Source organism: Zootoca vivipara, chromosome 6 (genome assembly GCF_965207765.1).
Source record: "Zootoca vivipara chromosome 6, rZooViv2.hap1.1, whole genome shotgun sequence".
NCBI lineage: Eukaryota > Metazoa > Chordata > Lepidosauria > Squamata > Lacertidae > Zootoca > Zootoca vivipara.
In genome coordinates, this window is record NC_142589.1 from 47,645,559 (window position 1) to 47,665,051 (window position 19,493).

General features: G+C 46.0%; 1 protein-coding gene across 1 annotated transcript; it reads left to right on the plus strand.

The window, feature by feature from the left end:
• The first annotated feature begins 1,084 nt into the window (after nt 1-1,084).
• On the plus strand, nt 1,085-17,131 carry OSGIN1 (oxidative stress induced growth inhibitor 1). Its single transcript, XM_035120217.3, has 6 exons — nt 1,085-1,191; nt 5,595-5,706; nt 11,271-11,407; nt 12,451-12,642; nt 13,688-13,779; nt 14,971-17,131. Exons 2-6 carry the CDS (start codon nt 5,649-5,651, stop codon nt 15,968-15,970), a joined length of 1,479 nt encoding a protein of 492 aa, XP_034976108.1. The 5' UTR covers nt 1,085-1,191; nt 5,595-5,648; the 3' UTR covers nt 15,971-17,131.
• Nucleotides 17,132-19,493: the final 2,362 nt, after the last annotated feature.

Sequence of the window (19,493 nt, forward strand, 5' to 3'; positions counted from 1 at the left end):
GGTTTCAGCTAGGAAAACAGCCTCTCCTGTTGTGCTGCCCTGACTCCAATGACTGGGTGCTGGTGTGCAGTTTGTTAAGTGTTAGGTATCAGGCTAGGGTTTTTATTTGCCCAGGCTTTTAAAGACCAGGAAGAAGAAGAAAGAAGAAGAAGAAGAAGAAGAAGAAGAAGAAGAAGAAGAAGAAGAAGAAGAAGAAGAAGAAGAAGAAGAAGAAGAAGAAGAAGAAATTGCAGTTTTACCGTATTTCTACTTCTGGAGCAACTTCCTTAAAAAAGGGGGGGGGGAGAATCCACCCTAACCTCTCTTGACTGTCATTTGTTTGAAAGTGATTTAAATAAGTTCCAGTGAGTTCAGTGGGACTTGCTCTCAGGTCAGTGTGCCAGCCATCCTATGCTCAGGTACCTGAGACTGAAATCCAACTGTGCTCAGAGGAACATACTTCTGAGTAGACCTAGGGTCACCCTGGCCTGGAAGAAAATGAAAAGGTAAAGGGACCACTGACCGTTAGGTCCAGTCGCGAACAACTGGGGCTGCAGCGCTCATCTCGCTCTATAGGCCGAGGGAGCCGGCGTTTGTCCGCAGACAGCTTCCGGGTCATGTGGCCAGCATGACTAAGCCGCTTCTGGCGAACCATAGTAAAAATCAGCCTGGCCACATCCATCCTTTTTGTCATGCTGAAGATGGCAGGGACCATCTTAGCTGTACAGTGTTTTTTTTTGGGGGGGGGGGGTAATCCCAGCACTGCACTGTTACTGTCCCTTTGGCTCTAAATAACAAAATCTACAAAATGGTCTTCTATGCCTTTGGCACCAGGGGAGTGTCAAGGCTACTTTTTATCCAGTTCTTTTTCATTCTAGGCTGTGTCCGTCCGTCCCCCCAGTCCCGTCCCCCCACGCAGCAACAGTTACTGTGTAGCTCCATTCATAAAAGTGCATAAATGACTCGGCGGCTGCTGCTGCTGCTGCTGCTGACTCATGCTTATGAGAGAGTTTCCTAGCCCTGCCCATAAGGCCCTGAGCCCCGCCTCCTTTGGACGGGAGACTTGCCTGTAATATATTTAAACTGCAGCTGGAGAAGGGAGGGCGGGAGAGAAGCAGTTTCTCGAAACAGCCGGCTGGTTCATTCTTTTCTGGCTAAAGGGGCACCTGTGACTGATAGGCCTTTCTTGAGATCCAGCAGACTTTTTCCAAGGTAAGATGACACTGGAAGGATGCCAAAAAGCTTTGCTTAGTTGACTGTCAGTCTGCATTGTAAGAAATAAGTGCATTTTAAAAAGAGAAAGGCATCAGATAACCAAGAATTAACCCTCATTAATGCTAGGGAATTTGGGGGGGGGTATGAATCAGCCGAGCAGAAGGGAAGCACTCCTCTTGACAAATGGGAGCAGAGATGTTTCTGCCTTTTAGAAAGCAGAAGGTGGTGTGGGACCGTGGGAAAATGCCAAGGGGGCAGTCTCTCCACTGTATATTCAAAATTGAAGTGACCGGAATCAAAGGAGTGTCTGGCGGCATGTGACTTTGCATTCTTGGGACGCACCTGTCAGACTGGTATGGCTGGCAGAACTTTTTAACTCTCTTGCTTCAAAATAGCTGTGTGCAAGGGGGGGGGATGCTTTTGTAAAAGGCTATTTGGGTCCTAATGAAATCACTGGTAGATCCTCTAGCAGAAATGCTATCACTTACCTTTGGTGTAGGATTTCTAAGATACAGTTTCTTCAACTTGGAAGCATCTCCCTGACTCCAGTGGCCAAACATGGGTGAACCTGGCATGGTTTGGCCAGAGGGAGGTCTCTCTGCTGAGTATGGTTATGTAATGTTATCACCACGGTGGGATACTGGTGCTGGCAGTGTGAATGTGGAATCTGCAGATCAGTTACAAAGAAGTGGAAAGATACCAGAGAGCAATTTCAAGGGATCAAAGGCCAATTTCACAACTCTGAAGTCATCCTGAATGATAAACTCAGGTTTATGTATTTAGCACACTTTCTCTCTGCTGGCAACTATGGCGTGCCATAAAATGAAGACAGAAAAGGCAATATTACACATGCATTTTACATTCAGACTGTATTCTTAATGTATGACAAGACTTGGCCCTCTTAATATGTTTGCAGAGTGCTGTATGCTACAGCTGGACAAAAGATAGAATTCTTTGTTCTGTTCAAGGCCTTATTTTGTTACCTTTCAAATGATCTGCTTAAGATTTGCAGCTCACCTCTTGCTTAGCTTATCTTTCTTCCGTCAAGAACTGATGCCTCAGGAAACAAATTTCTTGAAGTTGAATATGGCAGTTCTTCATTTCTCACAATGCACTCAATCTAGTGTCTCTCTGGGGTCACTGTGGGAAATTAAAAGGGTGTCTAAACCCAGTTGCCCAGTGCTGTCTAGAGCTCTGCCAGTGCAGCTAGGTAAAGCCACAAGGACCCAGAAAACAGGGTCCATTTAGTTCTGCATTGCCTGTACTGATTGGTGGGGTTTCAGACTGGGGACATTCCCAGCCCTACCTCAAGATGCCAGACTTTGAGCATGGGACTGTCTGCATCCAAAACAAATGTTCTGTCACTGAGCTATGGTCTTTCCCCAGGGCTGAGCTCTGGCACTGCAGACATTGGCTCCATCCCTAGCTTGAGCCCACTGTCCTTCACCAGAATACCCAGTGGGGACTGTAACTGTCCACCCCTTGCTCACTCTATATGGAACATAGGCAGCTGCCTTATAGTGAGTCAGACCATTGATTTGTAGTGGTTCTCCAGAGTTTCAGGCAGGGGTTTTTCCCTAGCCCTACCATGAGATACCAGGGATCAGTGGTGGAGCTTCATGCTCTGGCACTGGGGAGTGGAGAGCAGGCGGGGGGGGGGGGGCAGCTGCGATGGCACCCTGCCGGGATCGCGCTGCCGGGGGCGGTGTGCTCCCCCCCGCACTCCTCTTCCTCCACCAGTGCCAGGGATTGAACCTGGGACCTTTTGCATGCAAAAGGTGCTGCTGTACTACTGAGATATGAGTGCAGTCCTTCACTGAGGAACTCTGCTATTCCAAATGCTCCTCAATGCTCCCCTCTAATCCCCTTACTTAACCTCTTTTGCCTTGAAACCATCATGGCCAAGCAATTGACTCTTGGGAACCTTGTGACCTTGCAAAGTGGCAATAAGGCACTGCATTGTCTGCTTGGCAACCTGCATGCCTCGAGCGATGAGAAATGAATATTCAGGAGCTAAAGGTCCAGGAGGGATAAGGCTGTTTGGGGTTAAGGTTGGCCTAGATAAGAGACCTTCTTGAAGTGATATACACTCCTTCTCCCAGAGCAACTGTTGTTGACACAGGATTGAATTGTTGTCAAATTTGTTAGTGTGTGCTTCTGATTACAAGGTGACAAGCAGTTAGAAGCTAAGCCATAGAGATAAGAGTGAAGGGGCAACATGGCAGATTGCTGCAACCCCGTATTGCAAGCGTAATCTTGCATAGGCAGCTGTCCTTGTGGGATGCATGTGGTTGATTAAGAACCTGAAGCATGGGACACAGAGTACCCAGTTAGCATGGGAACTGGTGGCCCTCTAGATGTTGCTGTGGACTACAACACCCCTAACCCTTGACCACTGGCTATGTTGGCCAGGCTGATGTCCATTGGGGTCCAACAGCACCTAGAGAGATACATTCCTTGGCCTTGACCTAAGATGAACCTTGCTGAATCAGTTTAAAATGAATTACAGTACAGTCACAAGAATAGGGCAGGTCCTAAAAATATAATTTCTCAGGGTCCAAAGGCCAGGGCAAAGTGGTGGGTCTTCATCATATGATGAAGACTGTATAGTGAAGATGCCCAACATATCTGTGGGGAGGTATTTCCACAACTTAAAGGCTGCTGAAGAGAAAGCCCTCTCCAGGCTGCCAAACCCACCCTGAACGTCTGAATTAGGTGGAACTACCAAGAGGTCCCCAAGAGGGTCTGTGGGGATTTCCATATGTGCCCACTTGACTGCTTTGATCTGCAGTACTTCTACTTCTCCAAATGTGTCTTAATGCGCATTCTGCCCTCGCAATGAATTTTTAGCATGACAGTATCTTTGCTCTGGCATGCGCTGCCTATTGATGCCAGGCAGTCGCTTTCATTATACTGCTTTCATCGCCCACTAGAAACTTTTTTTTGTTTAGGCAAGTCTATCCAGACATGATTTTGAAATTATGTATTCATGACTGCCGATTTTATCTACATTCGGAAATCTTTCTGTTATGTCTACCTGTTTTTAATGTTGCTTGATTTTATCAGCATTCTCTTATGAATATTTTTAATTAGTTTATAAAATAATACAGAGCATTTTACTTCAAGGTTTCCCCCCCCCCTCAATTAAGCAATATATACATCTTGTTAAAGAAAAATAAAGAAAAATGTATGCTTCATAAGAAGAGCCTGCTGGATCTGGCCAACGGCCCATCTAGTTCAGCATCCTGGTCTCACAGTGGCCAAACAGATGCCTGTGGGACTCCAGCACAAGAGCACTTTCCTCTGCTGTTGTTTCCACCAACTGGTATTCCAGTGTGATCTAGAACCTGGATAATCAGGGTTCTAGTTTGTGAGTGTGGGAAGCCTACTTGAGCATGGCATGCTTTCACCTGCAGACTTTCAGTAGCTCACCCCCCCCCCAAAAAAACTTCCCCTCATCTTGTGAAGGGCATAATGCCTCAACAGGGCTTGTGTCGCACACCTTGTTTAGAACTTGGCTTCATACAATTCTAAAGCAGGAGCTGTATTTTTCAGTCTGGTATACCTGAAGGACACCACATTCTGTCTCCAGGTTCCAGTAATGCAATGAGTTTGAGGAAGCTACATGCCAAGCCCAGGGCTACTTGCCAAACTTATGGGGAAATGTTATGGGAAAGTTGTCAAAGTTCTTTCTCCACTCAATGAGCTCAGCAGAAGTGCCTGATTCAATGGGATGTGCTCTGGTGACTAAGAACCTCGAAAAAGCAGAGTTATTTCAAGAATTCCCCCCCCCCAGCTCATCCACTCCCCTCTCCATTCTTGAAGATTTGAAGATTCTTGGTTTTCAACAACTCTGAAAAAGCAAAGAGAAGAAAACCAGGAGAACCTATAGCTTGAATTTGGTTGCATTACTACCTTTGGGTTGACTTAAACATTGCTTGTAGTTGGAAGAATGACCTGCTTCTTGGCTGCTGGTGGTGATGGTGGTAGTTCCTCATAGAAGTGATATTGAGCATCATATAAGCTCTCATAATTTCCCATGCAAATAGAATTGCATGAGGGAGTTTGGGATTGCTCAGGATTCTCAGCGGTTCTTAAGAAGTTCTTCCTCTGGCAATGAGGAACTGCAGGTTGCAGAAAGCTGGGGTTGTCACAGGCTTCCTAAAAAGCACTTGAAACTCACCTTTCGGAGTGGGGAGAAAGACAGAGCTTTGCACCCAAGATGCAAATTCAAAAAGTGGAGTGGACGTAGCATGCAGAATTCTCCCATTTTAAAAACTTGGTTGCTGATGGTACTTCTTTTTGAACATGCACATAAGTAGTTTTCCGCTGTTATCAGGGTGGTGGGAGAGGACAATGTTCTGGTGGTAACAAATATTTGCTTGGCTTTATTGTTACAGACTGACTTGGAGGTCCCCGAACTTTGCTGGCGGAGAGTGAGCGAGCACCCAACCATGTTGCACGCACATCTGGAGCAGAGCAGTGCCAAGCCTCTTCCTGTAGTGATCATAGGTAAATATACACTATGGGGAGTAATCTCCATTGGCCAGGGCTAGTTATCTCGCCAGGCCACCATGTGCTCAGCAGCCTCAAGCTGCTGTTCCAAGAGCTATAATTAAAGCAAGAAGTGTCCTGGTATCCCCCCCTCCCTTTTCACTTCAATGAAAATTGTATTATAATTGGTAAAACTGATTGCAATAAAGAGGAAAATTATGTGCAAAAGTATGCATATTAGGAGAAATGCACACTAACATGCTGCCAAGTATTTTGTGAGGACCTAAAAATATATATGCTGGTGTGGAAATATGGCAACCGAATTTAAGACTGGAAAACAGCCAGAATTGGACAGCTTTGTCCATCCCTATGAAAGACAACCCCTTCATGGATCAATGCCTTGTCGTGGCGAAGGGGCTTGAATAACTCGGAGAAGCTATGAGCTATGCCATGCAGGGCCACCCAAGATGGACAGGTCATAGTGGAGAGTTTTGACTAAACGTGATCCACCTGGAGAAGGAACTGGCAAGCCACTCCAGTATCCCTGCCAAGAAAACTCCATGGACAAAGACAACAGGCATATAAAAGTTATGACGCTGGAAGATGAGCCCCTCAGGTCGGAAGGCGTCCAACATGCTACTGAGGAAGAGCGGAGGACAAGTACAAGTAGATTCAGAGCTGATGAAGCGACTGGGCCAAAGCCGAAAGGATGCTCAGTTGCGGATATGCCTGGAAGCGAAAGGAAAGTCCGATGCTGTAAAGAAAAATATTGCATAGGAACCTGGAATGTAAGAACCATGAGTGGAGGTAAGCTGGATGTGGTCAAAAATGAGATGACAAGAATAAATATCGACATCCTGGGCATCAGTGAACTAAAATGGAAGGGAATGGGCGAATTCAGTTCGGGTGACTATCATATCTACTACTGTGGGCAAGAATCCTGTAGCAGAAATGGAGTGGCCCTCATAGTCAACAAAAGAGTGGCAAAAGCTGTAATGGGATGCAATCTCAAAAATGACAGAATGATCTCGATACGAATCCAAGGCAGACCTTTTAACATCACAGTAATCCAAGTTTATGCACCAACTACCGGTGCTGAAGAAAGTGAAATTGACCAATTCTATGAAGACCTACAACAACTTCTAGAAATGACACCAAAGAAGGATGTTCTTCTCATTACAGGGGATTGGAATGCTAAAGTAGGGAATCAAGAGATAAAAGGAACAACTGGCAAGTTTGGCCTTGGAGTTCAAAATGAAGCAGGGCAAAGGCTAATAGAGTTCTGTCAAGAGAACAAGCTGGTCATCACAAACACTCTCTTCCAACAACACAAGAGACGACTCTACACATGGATATCACCAAATGGGCAGCATCGAAATCAGATTGATTATATTCTCTGCAGCCAAAGATGGAGAAGCTCTATACAGTCAGCAAAAACAAGACCTGGAGCTGACTGTAACTCAGATCATCAGCTTCTTATAGCAAAATTCCAGCTTAAACTGAAGAAAGTAGGAAAAAGCACTGGGCCAGTAAGATACAATCTGAATCAAATCCCTTATGAATACACAGTGGAAGTGAGGAACAGGTTTAAGGATTTAGATTTGGTGGACAGAGTGCCTGAAGAACTATGGATGGAGGCTCGTAACATTATACAGGAGGCAGCAACGAAAACCATCCCAAGGAAAAGGAAATGCAAGAAAGCAAAATGGCTATCCAACGAGGCCTTACAAATAGCGGAGGAGAGGAGGCAAGCAAAATGCAAGGGAGATAGGGAAAGATACAGGAAACTGAATGCAGATTTCCAAAAAACAGCAAGGAGAGACAAGAGGGTCTTCTTAAATGAGCAATGCAAAGAAATAGAGGAAAACAATAGAATGGGGAAAACCAGAGATCTGTTCAAGAAAATTGGAGATATGAAAGGAACATTTCGTACAAAGATTACCATAATCAAGGACAAAAGTGGTAAGGACCTAACAGAAGCAGAAGACATCAAGAAGAGGTGGCAGGAATACACAGAGGAATTATACCAGAAAGACATGGAGGTCTCGTACACCCCAGGTAGTGTGGTTGCTGACCTTGAGCCAGACATCTTGGAGAGTGAAGTCAAATGGGCCTTAGAAAGCACTGCTAATAACAAGGCCAGTGGAAGTGATGATATTCCAGCTGAACTATTTAAAATTTTAAAAGATGATGCTGTTAAGGTGCTACACCCAATATGCCAGCAAGTTTGGAAAACTCAGCAATGGCCAGAGGATTGGAGAAGATCGGTCTACATCCCAATTCCAAAGAAGGGCAGTGCCAAAGAATGCTCCAACTACCGCACAATTGCGCTCATTTCACACGCTAGCAAGGTTATGCTTAAAATTCTACAAGGCAGGCTTAGGCAGTATGTGGACCGAGAACTCCCAGAAGTGCAAGCTGGATTTCGAAAGGGCAGAGGAACCAGAGACCAAATAGCAAACATGCGCTGGATTATGGAGAAAGCTAGAGAGTTCCAGAAAAACGTCTACTTCTGCTTCATTGACTATGCAAAAGCCTTCGACTGTGTCGACCACAGCAAACTATGGCAAGTTCTTAAAGAAATGGGAGTGCCTGATCACCTCATCTGTCTCCTGAGAAATCTCTATGTGGGACAAGAAGCTACAGTTAGAACTGGATATGGAACAACTGATTGGTTCAAAATTGGGAAAGGAGTACGACAAGGTTGTATATTGTCTCCCTGCTTATTTAACTTATATGCAGAATTCATCATGCGAAAGGCTGGACTAGATGAATCCCAAGCCGGAATTAAGATTGCCGGAAGAAATATCAACAACCTCAGATATGCAGATGACACAACCTTGATGGCAGAAAGCGAGGAGGAATTAAAGAACCTTTTAATGAGGGTGAAAGAGGAGAGCGCAAAATATGGTCTGAAGCTCAACATCAAAAAAACCAAGATCATGGCCACTGGTCCCATCACCTCCTGGCAAATAGAAGGGGAAGAAATGGAGGCAGTGAGAGATTTTACTTTCTTGGGCTCCTTGATCACTGCAGATGGTGACAGCAGTCACGAAATTAAAAGACGCCTGCTTCTTGGGAGAAAAGCAATGACAAACCTAGACAGCATCTTAAAAAGCAGAGACATCACTTTGCCGACAAAGGTCCGTATAGTTAAAGCTATGGTTTTCCCAGTAGTGATGTATGGAAGTGAGAGCTGGACCATAAAGAAGGCTGATCGTCGAAGAATTGATGCTTTTGAATTATGGTGCTGGAGGAGACTCTTGAGAGTCCCATGGACTGCTAGAAGATCAAACCTATCCATTCTTAAGGAAATCAGCCCTGAGTGCTCCCTGGAAGGACAGATTGTGAAGCTGAGGCTCCAATACTTTGGCCACCTCATGAGAAGAGAAGAATCCTTGGAAAAGACCCTGATGTTGGGAAAGATGGAGGGCACTAGGAGAAGGGGACGACAGAGGACGAGATGGTTGGACAGTGTTCTCGAAGCTACGAACATGAGTTTGACCAAACTGCGGGAGGCAGTGCAAGACAGGAGTGCCTGGCGTGCTATGGTCCATGGGGTCACGAAGAGTCGGACACGACTAAACGACTAAACAACAACAATGAAAGACAAAGGTTCCTCAGTAGCGACAGAGAAATTAGGTGGATTTTATATTAAGAAAGTGTTACATAGGAAAACTGTTTGCTGCTCATTAGTCCTACAATTACTAAGACAGGGGGTGGGTGGTCTGACTTGGTCTAAGCTTCCCTTATTCCACCTCTGTTGTTCAAATACTTCACCACCCTTCCCATCTTAATTGTATGAGCAAGCTTAGGAGTAGCCAAGGTGGTGTCCTCCAGATGTTTTGGGCTACAGCTGCCATCATCCTCAGTCAAAATGGCCAATAACCATGGATTATGGAAGTTGTAGTCCCTAACATATGAAGGGCACCACACTGGCTGCCCTGAGCCAGGTTCTAAATATTCTTTCCCCTGCACAGAAGGCAGAGAGGGAACTTTAATTCAAGTATTTCTGCCCACTGGTTCTTGACTGCAGCCTAATTGCCTGCTTACCTCCCCTCATTTTCTTCCCTCCCTCTCCCCTTTCAGCAGTTTAAAAAGCTTGCTAGCCCTTATCTGTGAGCATCTGGCTGCTGGCTGTTCAGAGGTTTGTTTGTTTTTGTCTTGCAAAGCGGAGCCTTACATAACCTGTACTATGCAGGCTCAACTTCAGATGAGACGCAGGCACTTACAGTAAATGCAGTGGATTTGGGCGAGCAACTTTACTGGACCACATTGGCCATAAATGTTCTTTGCAGCCAAAGAAGTACCAGTGTGGGCTCAGAAGTTTCAGCTGGGCATTTGAGCACCCCACAGGCTTTGGATAGCATGGGGGTGGATGGTGTCCCTGCAAATATTAAGTTTCCCTGCCTGAGACCTTCTTTGGTTGATGCTAAGCAAGGAGGGGAGAGGGAGCACTTTAAATATAGCTCCATGAGAAATCTCTCCTCCCAGCTGGCTTTTTACAGTGTGGTGACTGTGCCAAGTGGCATAGGGATACTAATGCTCTGATAGGTTGCTGTGTCACCCTAACCAGCTTTCTTGCATTATGCAGCTGTTGGTTTGGACACATTCTAGTGAGGAACTGAGCTTCAAAAAGTGGCAGATGGTTAGACAAAGGCCCTGTAAAATATTAATCCAACTCAGAAGGAGGCTGGGAGACTGAACCCCGTGGAAACTCTGCCTGAAATAGTTATTGGTTTCCAAGGCTGGCTGAAGATGTTGTTACTTTTGTTCTAAATTCATTAGGTGCCCAACAGCTGTCACTCCTTAGGCGCCGTGGAGGAAAAAATTAAAAGCAGGATAAAAATGGCAAAACCTGACAATGTGCAGTATGAAGGCAGCATTGAACGATTGCAAAAACGAAGCTTGAAAACATCACAAGCAGCAAACCAATTTTAAAATGCTGGCGACTAAAAACACATTTTAAAAAAACAGCAGAAATTATATTTGGTTTTCAGCACCAGCCTTAGCCTTTCAAAGATTTTGCAGTAGCGAACATTTGACAGCAGAATCCAGAGTGTGAGAATTGTTGGGATGTAAACTTTAATTGGAGTGTACTTCATGGCTTATGTAGATTTATGAAAATCTACATAAGCCATGAAGTACACTCCAATTAGGAACATATGAGACTTAATCTGTTGGACAAAAAGCACAGTTGTCAAACAGTAGATAACCAGCAAGCAGGGCGGAGCTGCCATTGCAATTTCCCACCAGGTAGACTGCTTCTTGCACCTCCATGCCGTCTCACCCCTTCTTCTTCCGGTAAGCAACAGCAACCCTTCTGCAGGAATGCTGGTGTTGCGGCACTATGCCACCTGCCAAACCATACTGGATAACAGGGGCTGGCAGGTGGCAAACTATGTGTGATCAACGTATAGAACCCTGTGACTTAGTGGGAGAACATTTGATGCTTTTCCTCCAGCAGCAGAATGTCTTGGGCCTGTTTGATGAGCAGAAGAACCTTCCCAAGTCCTGCGACCTGAGCCTCCATCTCTGGATAAAACACTGTGCCTTATGGAGCCATCTAATTTCTCTTTCAGGAAATGGCCCTTCGGGGATCTGCTTATCCTACCTACTGTCTGGTAACATTCCCTATGTCCGAAGGAGCCCTGTTCATCCGAATCCCATTCTGCAAAGGAAACTGGAAGAGACACCTGAGGTTTCCATCTTAGACCAGGTTGGTACAGCTCCCAGCATCCTTGGTTCATCCTTCAGCAGAGGGAATTTGGGCTATAAAATGATTCTCTAGAGCAGGCATGTCAAACCTGCGGCCCTCCAGATGTTTTGGACTACAATTCCCATCTTCCCCAACCACTGGTCCTGCTAGCTAGGGATCATGGGAGTTGTAGGCCAAAACATCTGGAGGGCCGCAGGTTTGACATGCCTGCTCTAGAGCAAGTCAAGCATGATCTTGGCCCTGTTAGGGACAGCCGTATATTAAAGCAATTGCCCAGTAAGCACCAATGAGGCACCCACCTCCCCTATGTCAGGCGTGAGATGACTAAAGACACAGTTGGGCCAAAGCAAGGGTTGTAGGCACCACCAATCGGCTTATTGATAACATCAGTACTTTGTGAGATAGTCCTTTGCAAGAATCAGCCATTGGCTAATTGCTGGGGCTTGCCGAGGTGCTTGGTGCTTATGCAAGCCCTGACAATTGTCTGATCACCCACATGACAAAAAGGGCTTGTCTCATGCCACTGTGCTGTCAAGTGATGGACAGGTGGATGGGGTGGCCCACCTGTCAGACTTGGCCCATGAGGTGTTTATGTGTGAAGGAGATAAGAACCTCCGTTCCTTATCCTTGCATTAAATAGTGCAACCAGGGTATAAGGAGTGCCACTTAGAATAAACAGGAAAGGGATTGTACATTCACCTAGCATTCATTCATTCATTCATTCATTCATTCATTCATTCATAGCCCACTTTTTTCTCCAAGGAGCTCCAGGTGGTACACATGGTTCTCCCCCTCATCATTTAACCCCTGCAATAACCCTGTGAGGTACTCAGGCTGAAAGGCAATGATTGGCCCAAGGTCACTCAGTGAGCTTCATGCTGAGTGGGGATTTGAACCCTGGTCTCCCAGGTCCTAGTCTGACACTCCAACCACTATGCCACACTGGCTCTCCAGATGACTACCACAACTAAGCCTTCTGAATCCAGAGTTTGTGCTGATTAGAAGATATTGGTGTTCATCAAGAGTTCTCTCTTTCCCTCCAGGATATTGAGTACCTATCTGAAGGTCTGGAAGGGCGATCCTCCAGCCCAGTTGCTCTCCTTTTTGATGCCCTGATGCGTCCAGATACTGATTTCGGTGGGACTGCAGATTCGGTCCTTGCTTGGTCACATCAACCTGACAGAGCCATTCCTCATCTGGTTCTTGGCAAAAACCTTCCTGGAGGAGCCTGGCATGTAAGTGCAATTCTGTATACTGGATCCTTTAAAACACTGGCAACAGTTTGTTGGCTCATCTAAGAAGTGGTTGGTACCTTAAGGCTCAACCCAAGCTGATATTTTCATCCATGAGGGATGACCCATCACAGGAGTTGAGAATCTTTTACAACCCAAGGGCCACATTACCTTGTAGAGAACCTTCCAGAGACCACGTCTATAGGGTGTGGGACCACAGGGAAAAGTGGGCAGGGCAGTGAGCATGGGTCTTACCTTTGAATGATAGGGTAATTTTCAGCCACACAAAGTCAGAGAGCTGTACCCACAGTTCTCTATCCCCAGCAGGCAAGTGACATCACCACACTTTCAGGACCTGTTCCACCTAGGCAAAAGCTTTCGGGGGGGGGGGAGGGGAGCGAAGCAGGCTTGGTGACAAGGCCTGGCTTGGGAAGAATCCCAAGAGCCTGAGGGGGTGTATTTGGCCCCTGAGTTTGAGGTTCACCACCCCTGGCCTATTGCAATCTTCAAGATGGCTAGACTTTTTCCAGTTCAGGGTTGAAATATGTCAACTAACTTCTAACTATGGAGTTATGGGATGTGCTTGAACTGCAATTTATCTGAACAAGTTCTGAGCTGTTTATATGTATTCCTGCTCTATCAGTGAACTCCAGCAGGAAGAAATAATGGTAGAAAGCATGTGCTGGATTTGCTAGAAATAAGCCAATGTAGTCCCTGTGGCAGCTTTCTAGATGTTTTGGACCACAATTCCCATCAACCCAGCCCAACACAGCCATGTGGGTTAGGATTGATGGTAGTTGAAGTCCAAACATCTGGTGGACACTCCGTTGATGAAGGCTACTCTGTGGCTCTGCATATTTATGACAAGCCAAAGGAAGATTGAACATTCCACTTCATCTCTTTCAACACCCACATTTATTTTTAGAATAGGCAAAGGAATTAAAAGGGTGGCCAGAGACCCCATGGGACTTGCTACACTGCAGTGCAGTTTTCATCCACCTCCAACCATAATTAATTGATTGATGTGCTATCTTCTTTCTTTTTTTAGTCTATCGAGGGATCCATGTTCACACTGAGCCAGGGAGACTGGATGGGGCTTCCTGACCTGCAGTTCAAAGACTGGTTGAGTAAGAAGAAAAGGTACGCTTGCTTTTGGATGAAAATAATCAAATGAGAAGCTTTCCTTATTATTTCTTGCATTTATATCTCACCTTTTCTCCAAGGAGCTCATAGTTCTCCCTCACCCATTTTATGACAGCCCTGTGAAGTAGGCTAAGCTGAGAGACTGGCCCAGGCTGACCTAGTGAGCTTCATGGCTGAGTGGGGATTCGAACTCTGATCTTCCAGATGCTAGTCCCACACTCTAACCATTGCCTCGCAGTGGCTCTGTATTTAGTAGGCCCAGTAGATCCAAGGCATCGTGTTACCGGTACCTGTCCTATTGTGAACATCCATGATCAAATAACCCTCTTGACTGCACAAAAGCAAATAAATGTATATTAAAAAGTCCTTCTTGTTGCAGTCTAGTCACGGAGAAGGAATTTTTTCAAATGCCTTATTTGGGATGTCTTACAGGAGGCACTATTCGGCTGGTATGGGGAGGAAAGGTGGCTTGGCCTCTGCCTAGTGTTTTGCTTGTAATCCACCCAAAGCCCTCTGGGTAAAACTGATTAACTGAAAATGGGATGTTCCACCTCAGTTCTGCAGGTGCAGACTGAGTCAACAAGCAGTCAGTTGAGTGTACAAGCCCAAACACAAAAGATAAGTAGAACAAAGATGCAAAAGGAACTACTGTAACCTTGAATACAATCCACAGAATCCGATAACTGGGTGTTCTTTTCTGTGGGCTATAGTTATTATGAATTGGACACATTGCAGCTATGAATTCCACTGAAGCTGGCTGTATTTTGAAGTACTGTAGAAGCATAGGCAGCTGACTTATACAAAGTCAGAGCATAGGTCCCCCTAGTTCAATGCTGCCTACATCAGTGTACTTCAGCCTTGGTACCCAAATGTTGCCCCATCAGCCCTGGTTGCTGGCTAAGCGTCATAGACCAGCGTGCTCCACCCTTGAGGCTCAAGACATTGTTGGACTATAATCCCCATCCAGCATGGTCAGTAATCAGGGATGGTGGGGGTTATAGTCCAGTGATAATTGATGATCCAATGTGGAAGGTAGGCTGCTTTAAAAGTTAAAATGTGTACCTTGAATTTTCTTCAATGACACCTTGGTGAGCAATGCAAGGTGGTGAAGATTAGCCTGAATAGGTTGTCATAGGAAATGTGTTCCTTGATCATCTGTCTGTACTGATAGTCATATTCTTGTTACAGGGGCTTCAGAAATAACAGGGCAACTGCAGGAGACATAGTCCAGTATTATCAGTACTATGTGGCAAAGAAAGGGTTAAAGAAAAACTTTCGCTGTGGAACCCTTGTGACGTCTATAAAGAAACTGAGTGTGGATGTAGACTCCTGCTACAACAGTCAAGATCCAAGAGACTCTAGCTCCACATGGGAAGCACAAACCAACACCCAGGTGGACAGTGGGAGCCTCTTCCAGGTTGATGGGTTTCTCACGACGGTCAGTGGTACACAGCCCTTCTCTGTGTATGCGGAAAATGTGGTTTTGGCCACAGGGACATACGACAGCCCATCCCGCTTAGGGGTGAAAGGGGAGCACCTTCCATTTGTCCACCACACGCTCTCCGCCCTTGAAGAAGCTGTAAAGAACAAGGAGATTGGCATGATGTCTGACCCGATCCTGATTGTTGGCGCTGGGCTCACTGCGGCAGACGCCATTCTCTTTGCTCACCATTGCAACATCCCAGTGATCCACGCCTTCCGCAGGAGGGTCAATGACCCAGCCCTCATCTTCAACCAGCTCCCTAAGACAATGTATCCCGAGTACCACAAAGTCCACCAGATGATGAAAGAGCAGGCCATCCCTTACCCGGGGCCATATGAATGCTATGTCAGCCTTCCTGAGCACCACATAGTCACCTTCACAGAGGACAGGAAATGCATCTTTTGCGATAAGAGCGGCCACCAGAAAATACACAACATCTCCATGGCGTTTGTCCTCATCGGCTCCAACCCTAACCTAACCTACCTGCCCAACAATGGTGTGGACTTGGCGGTGGACTGTGAGCAGCCGGTCAGCTCCAAGAGGAACCCCATTGATGTTGATCCCTTTACCTACGAGTCTGTCCATGAGAAGGGACTCTATGCCATGGGACCATTAGCTGGGGACAATTTTGTGCGGTTTGTGCAAGGCGGTGCTTTGGCGGTGGCCAGCTCTCTGCTGAAGAAGGCCAACCCCAACCCCCCATAACACTTGCGGACATTCCCCTTAGAGAAAGACCCACGTCAGCCTTTGAGGTGAGGGGAACTGAACACAAGCAAGTCTTCCAAATATGAAGTCTCTCCACTGTAGCATTCGGTAGGTCTGCTCTGAAAGGCCAGGTCGCAGATTCAAGACAGTGAAGACAACGTGCTTGCGGGACGTTCGCTTCTCAAGCTGCCACATGCCCAACCTTTTCTCCCTGCTTTACCAGTTGGAGAGGCAGCTCTATGCAGGCTTTGGCATACAAGAAGTGGAAAGGTTCTGGGGCAACTGCTGGTTTCTGAATACTCAGAGTGAAATTGGCAACAGGGTCTTGTTCGAATGTAGATCAGTGTTCACATTTATTATGCAGATTTCTCTAATCTTCACTGTCCCATAAAAAATACCATTCTGAACGGCTGTGAAATAGAAAGCATCGCTCGAAAAGAGTGCGTGACTTGGATCCAAAGTTGCACAAAGCTGTAAACTTTATTTTATTTCTTGATACACTAATGGTGCCAAGCGGGTTTTTCTTGGCAGTATTTGGCAGTAGCCCCTTATTTCCCCAAAGTCCCACAAACATTGGGGGGGGGGATCCTCTAGAGTACATTTTCAGGAGCGTAAGAAGGTTCTGCAGCTAAGGTTGGGATAATTGGCAAACCCTTCTCCCCTGCCACCGTGTGCATGTCAAGTTTCTAAAGGCTCTAAGGCCATAACCTGCTTTTGTGGGTATTCTTAGGGCATCCTGATGTTGAATATTGTGTTGTAGCCCAGCCTTCTCCAACCTGGTTCTCTCCAGATGTTTTGGACTTTAACTCCCATCAGCCAAAGCGGCACAGCCATGCTTTCTGGGGCTGATGGGAGCTGTAGTCCAAAATACCAGTAGAGCACTATGGTAGTTGGCAAAGGCTTCTGTACCTGCTACCCACTGATCTCCTTTAGAGGTGTGGATTTTGAGTAGCCTAGCTCATGAATGCAACAGCTGAAATCTCAGGAAATCCTTCAATACCCCCTTGTTAACTTTAGGTCTACATGCTGGAATTTTATAAACTTAAATTTTGCTGGTTTTTAAGCAAAAGGTTTTTCAAAAAGATTAAAAAATATTTTATGTATGTGTGGAGTATTTTTTGTATACTGTTTTTAAATAAAAATATTTTGGCATTTTACAAATGTGTAGTCTCTCCACCCTCAAGCAAAGTTATTGCCCCAAATGTGTTCTGTTTAATGGGGATGTATGTGGATTATTCATCGCCAAGGTCAGTGCCTAGCTGGGACACAGAGTACCCAGTTAGCAACATTTTCAACCAGGGAGAGCCAGCTGTAATTTCTGTTCTGATGCACTTGGGTGGCTTAAATAAGTATCTAGGGCTCACATCTCTTTTTATCAGGCAAGATCTGCAGAGCAAACTATTTGTTCCCAAGTTCCTGAATTGCTCTTTTAGCACAGCCAACCTTGGACAGGTTTATCCTTAAATAACACTCCTGAACTTGTGTTAACTTCTGAGTTTACACATTTGAGTGGAGGAAGAGAAGCTATAGTGAGCTGGAAGTCAACCAACCCATGCAAGCTCTGGGCCTCGTGAATCTCCTTCACCCTTATGGAAGAGGGAAGTGAAACAGAAAATCGGAGCAGAATTTGCCAGGCTGGAGGTCAAATGGACTGGTGGTTGGATCTCTGACACAGTTGCCATTGTTTAACACAGAGAGGAGGAGGAGAGAGATTTGGCCTGGCTGTGTTTTCTGTCTGACTTTACTGTGCATGCTTTAACTTGTGTACTTTTTTGCATGCACATTAGGGTGTCGGTTTACTGAGTTCAGTTCCAGCTACAAACGCTTGAGGAATTAAATATTTGTATCATGCCAAATTAGCAGATTAGGAGGAAGCTTCCATCCTGTCTTCACCAGATGACCTGGCCAGGATGGAGGTGGGGGGAGTTGGTCAAGTCAGATTCTGCTCCTCCACTTCCTGAGAGCAAGGATAGCCCCCCAAAAGCAGCTGGCCATTGGCAGTGGCAGCTGGGTTGGAGTCAGAGGTAGAGTCAGAAGGTTGGATATAGGTCCCGTCATCACCAGCATGAACAGATCACCTCACTGCCTGAAGTAGCACTTGCTTGCAAGCAGACTTCTCATTTGGGGTGAGAACTGGTGTCCCCTTTTTCTTTGAAAGCAGAGTGGGAGGGGCGTGTTGGGACAGTGTATTTCCTTAGCCATGTATCCTAGCAAAGGATTTGGGGTTTTCCCAAGCTGAGAGCAAGAATCTTTCATCCAAGGCAGGAGCCAGGGCAGGAACTACTTTCAGGTGTAGTTTAGAGATCACTGAACCAATTGAGCGAAAATGGTTAAACCATACTAGTTCATTCCAAACAGTGCCCTAGGCTGGAGCGTGCAAAAATGACACTGGCTGGACATTGGCAGACTCATCCATCCCTAATCTCAGCAAGCCACTTCACACAGCGCAGCTTGTATAATGGCTCCACAGCTGCACCCACAGGCTTGGGAAGCAAGATGGTTGCTGGCAGGTAGAATTTCTTGCTGCAGGGCTTTCTGCTGACCTCTGCTTCTATGCCTGATCCGCTCCAAGCACCGTCTCCTGGCCCCCACCCAACTCCCAGGATTTCTGAAAGTGAAAGTTGACACATTTAGCCCCTCAGAGTCCTGCAAGGGTCAGGCACTCCACAAAACTATGGAACTATTTTTTGGGACGCAGTACTCCAGGTGGGGTTAGAGTGGGACTATGACTTCCCTTGATTGGGATACTAGACTTCTGTTGCCGCAGCCTAGAGCATAACATTAGCTTTTTTGCTGCAGCTGCATCACACTGTTGACTCAGGCTAAGCTTATGGTCTACTAAGATAAGCAAGATGTCCCCCATCTTATATTTGTGCAGCTGGTTCTTCCTGCCTAAGTGTAGAATCTTACATGTGTCCCTATTGAAACTCATTCGTTTTTGCCCAGTTCTCGAATCTGTTAAGATCATCTTGAATCCCAATTCAACTCCTTCAAACAGAGGGCCATCCTCTGTAAAACAGGACACTTGGCCACCCTGACCTCAAGCTAAGTCTAAAACCATACCCCTGATTTGTTCTGAAACTAGGCAAAACCCTTTTCTCTTTATACTAGCCTATCTCCATTCCAGGAGCCACAGTGAAGTTCATGAACTGTAAATTTCCATCGTTGCACCACATTGGCTTTCCAACTGCCTGTGCCTAAAAAAGAAATAAGAATAAATAACTGGGCTGTAGGCCCTTGCTAAAAATAGATGCTTTGGCCAACTCTCAAATTCCTGCATCAGCAAGGACTGTAAACTGGTGTGTCTAAATGAGTGGGGTGGGGATATGGGGTATTTTTGGAGATGACGCTTGCTGATTCCCCCTCTGCCATTCAAGCCCTTGAAGCTGAGCGTCACCCCCTCTTCATACAGAAAATTCCCTTGAAGCTGACCCAGAAACTCCAGTGGGTGCAGAATGCCGCGGCGAGGCTCCTTATGGGGTCCTTGCCACTGTACCACATTCATCCATTTCTTTACCAGCTG